The sequence below is a fragment of the Helianthus annuus genome, chromosome 13, assembly GCF_002127325.2.
Source record: "Helianthus annuus cultivar XRQ/B chromosome 13, HanXRQr2.0-SUNRISE, whole genome shotgun sequence".
Classification (NCBI taxonomy): domain Eukaryota; kingdom Viridiplantae; phylum Streptophyta; class Magnoliopsida; order Asterales; family Asteraceae; genus Helianthus; species Helianthus annuus.
The window spans coordinates 73120477-73124436 of NC_035445.2; the positions used below are offsets into that span (position 1 = coordinate 73120477).

The 3960-nt window shown below is 35.2% G+C and overlaps 1 protein-coding gene across 1 annotated transcript; it reads left to right on the top strand.

Annotated features, from left to right (window-relative positions):
* Window positions 1-230: 230 nt before the first annotated feature.
* LOC110898196 (zinc finger protein 8) lies at window positions 231-1244 on the top strand. Its single transcript, XM_022144954.2, has one exon. The coding sequence runs from the start codon at window positions 288-290 to the stop codon at window positions 1116-1118; it is 831 nt and encodes a 276-aa protein (XP_022000646.1). The 5' UTR covers window positions 231-287; the 3' UTR covers window positions 1119-1244.
* Window positions 1245-3960: the final 2716 nt, after the last annotated feature.

Here is a 3960-nt window from a genome sequence, read left to right on the forward strand (position 1 = left end):
CAAACTACAGTTCAGAAAATGACAATACGTTGTACAAATACAAAAATTTATGTAATATTTTAAACGTTTGAATATTAAATTTCAAACCTATTCATAATTCTATAAATTTCTTATTTTATTTTTTTCTACAATAATTATTTTTAAAATTAAATATACTTGACTATTTTTATCACTATTTACTTCAAAATAATAATAAATACAAAAAATTTAGAAACACAAACATTTGCATTGAAAGATAATTTTCTACAACATGTTTCTTCTTTATAGGTCCCCTACCCCTTCAAAAAATGTTACAATCCACCTTCCTCATTCTCCTCCTCCTCCTCTCCCTCATCACCATTGTTCCTCCACCGTCTAACCCCACCGGCCACCGCTCTCCGATGGACAAAACCGACCGCGAAACACACGACTTCATGAACGTCGAATCCTTCTCTCAACTCCCCTTCATCCGCCCCTCATCCCTCAAAGAAAAAGGCGGCATCCGCCTTTTCGGCAAAGACTTCGGTGCATCAGGCGGCGCAGACTCCGCCACCTTGATCACCGAAGACTTTGACACGAACGACAACGCGGTCACAGACCGCGAAGAGTTCAAGGAAAGTAATGAAACAAGCCGGAAGTTTGAGTGTCACTACTGCTGCCGGAACTTCCCTACTTCACAAGCATTAGGTGGACATCAAAACGCACACAAAAGAGAAAGACAACATGCTAAACGAGCTCATCTCCAGTCAACCATGGTCAACGGCAGCTTTTCAGAAGCACAAATGTATGGTCTCATGAACTACCACCGTTTCACCACCACCCCACCACCCTACTACCACCACACAAACACAAACAACAACCCCATCAACACAAACTACCATCAAAGGTTTTTTAACCATAATTCCTCTTACATATCTCATCAAACCCCTATTAATGGTAGCCCATTAGGGTTATGGAGATACCCTAATGCCCAAAACACATCATATAACCGTGCTGATCATCATTTGATCAGCACGCCACCCGTTATGATGTCGTCGAAAGAGGGTTTACGCGCGTCAAGGATCCCGACAAGCTCGAGTTATATGTTTGATTCAAAGCCTAGTGTTCAAGATCAAGTTAGTCTCGACTTACGTCTGTGACATTTTCGTTTTTCTTAAGGTTTATTTAGAAGTGTTTTATAGAACTATCATTTCATTTTTTATTATGCTCAAGTACGTATGTTAATTATTAGTCTTGAAATCTAACAAAGATATTACTTTTATTTATATATATATATATATATATATATATATGTGTGTGTGTTCTTAGAGTTGTAAAGATAATTAGATGTTTAGATTAGATTTCTATCAAGAAACTTGTTTCTTAAACTCAAGTTTCAAGAAAAAAATGTTCAAAAGTGTCTGAAAGACACAGATCAAGCCGAACGAATTTGAATCGATTTTTTAATTTTGATTCAAATTCGTTCGGTTGATATTAAACAGTTTCATGGTTTTAATTTTACCCACATTATGTTGTTGTTGTATTGAGAAAAAAAAAAGAAAAAGAAAACCCTAAAATGGTGATGAAGAATAGGGTTAGGAAAAAGTTATGAGGAAACAAGAAATCAACATAAGAACTAGATAATTTATTATGACATTGATTAATTTTATTAAATTCTGAAGAAAAAAATGAATTAAAAGTTATGATAAGTCAACATCTGGGTTGAATCAGTGATTGTACCCACAAAAGCAAATGAAGCTGGGTTCATGAAGGAAAATGAGGGCTGATGACTATAACACTAATCCCAAAGGGCATACTCCCACTTCACCATGTTATCTATATTTGTCTAAAGTACAACTGTCAGCTGCTCAGTGTGCTTTCCATACTTGTACATTTTACAGGACCTTTATGTGTGTGTGTGTGACCTTGTATTTTTCTTTTTATCAACTAGAAACTACCAGGAAACATGTTCAAGTAAAATAATATGAACAAAAAGGTTTATAGTGAAAAAGGTTTCTGAATTCTGATGTCTAAATATTTTATAGTTTTCTACTACATGCACACAAACACACATATTTAAAAATAATAGTTTCCTTTATATGTATACACATGTATAAATGAACCGATTCTTTAGGGAGTTATTCGAAATCAACTTCCTAAAAGCTCAAACTGAATTGGGTTAAACAAGCTTAAGCGGAGCTAGAGCCTCAATTCGGCTCATTTAATAAATGTGATTGTGAAGACGAGTTATGCATACTACATTTGACTAGGATAACAAACCTAAACGAGTCTATTAGTCATATGACTTTAGTAATTATTATTTTATATAATAATTATATCATTACACAATAAATATTGTTATATGTAAAAGCTATGACAAAAATAACTAATTAATATATACATATATTGATATGTTGTTATATACTATTATTCCACTGTGTTATTAGTACAAACTCCAACAATTACATCAATGGAAACTTGAGTAGAAACTTCATTAGTTCCTACTACTTGGTTGTAACTTACTACCATTGATGATCAGTTTTCACTTGTATTAGTTTCCACTTAGGGACTAGTCTCTTGAGTTCTCTTTTTTGGGTTGTAACAATTACGAGATGATTAGTATCACATGTCAATGAAGCAATAATGGAGAACAAAGGAACCTTCAAGTATCCGAGTAATCAATACATCTTGTAAGGATGGATATGCATTAAGGCTTTTAAGATGAACGATTGAGAAGATGAAGAAGCATCCAAAGGGGAAATAGGAGGCGTAAAAATGTAGAACTAAATTTTCCTCGAGAAATTATGTGTGGTATTTAGGTTGGGGGGTATGGTGTCGTGGAAGAGTGAGGTGATTCGATATGGATGAAACCCACGCCGTGGAACACCGTGTTGGGCCAGCGTGGTCACGATGTGGTTGTGGTGGCGTGGATATCTCCACAGGTGTGGAGTTATAAATGATTACGTGCGTTGAGGCATGTTAAAAAAGTAACTGAAAAGAAATTACCATTTGACAGCGATCGAAAAAATATTATTTTTAAGCCATGGACTCCAACAACCCCAACCCGTGGTGGATGTCGTCTCCGCCTCCATCGCATTACGATTTGAACCAACAATACTAACAAATGCAATCGTATGGTTTTTGGAACTACCAAACTCAAACTAAACCTGATACTCAGCCCGACACCATATACGTCAGCTTTCGCTGGTAAATACAATTAACCGACTCATTTTGAAAATCATTGTTATAAATCATTTGATACATATTATGATAACCCGTAGGTTAATCATTTAGTATTACTTGGGATAAAATTTTCTTCTCACAAGTTTTACATGCTTGTCAATACAGTCGAGAACCAGAATCATATGTCGCTCATTTGCTATAATATTGCTTTATAATGATTATGGTACACACCATCTTTAACAATACGTCTTACGGGCGTATGCCTACCTCGACGCGTATTTTATATGGTCATACCTCATTGATGAGTCGAGACGCCCCGACACGGTACCATTAACCCCCAAGTGTTTAAGTTATCAAGCAATACGAATTAAACTGGGTTCTTATATTTATGAAAGCATTTGCACATTTATATAATACCCGCTCCAAGAGGCATATCCCAAATTTTAAATAAAATAGGCTAAGAGTATTTACCTTTGCCCAAATAAATTGTTAAATAAGTTCTTGAAGCAAAGTCGTAATTCAAGTTGTATATCCTAGGCACAATTATCTGGAAGGCTCTATAGTCCGGAATAAAACAGATTTATATATCCGTTAGAATGTTCACGAGTCATTTGGTAAATTATATTACTTGACCCGTTACTTAGAATTCTATTCGGTTTCGCTAGATTAAGCGTTGACCGGTTAGAATGTGGTTTATACCCTTCCGAGTGCGAAGCCTCATTGGATATGGGTTATTTAACCAAACATTCTGAATTGGAGTGATTTTGAAAGGGTTAAACCCAATTCGACTAGTTTATATATTTTATATGTATTAAACTA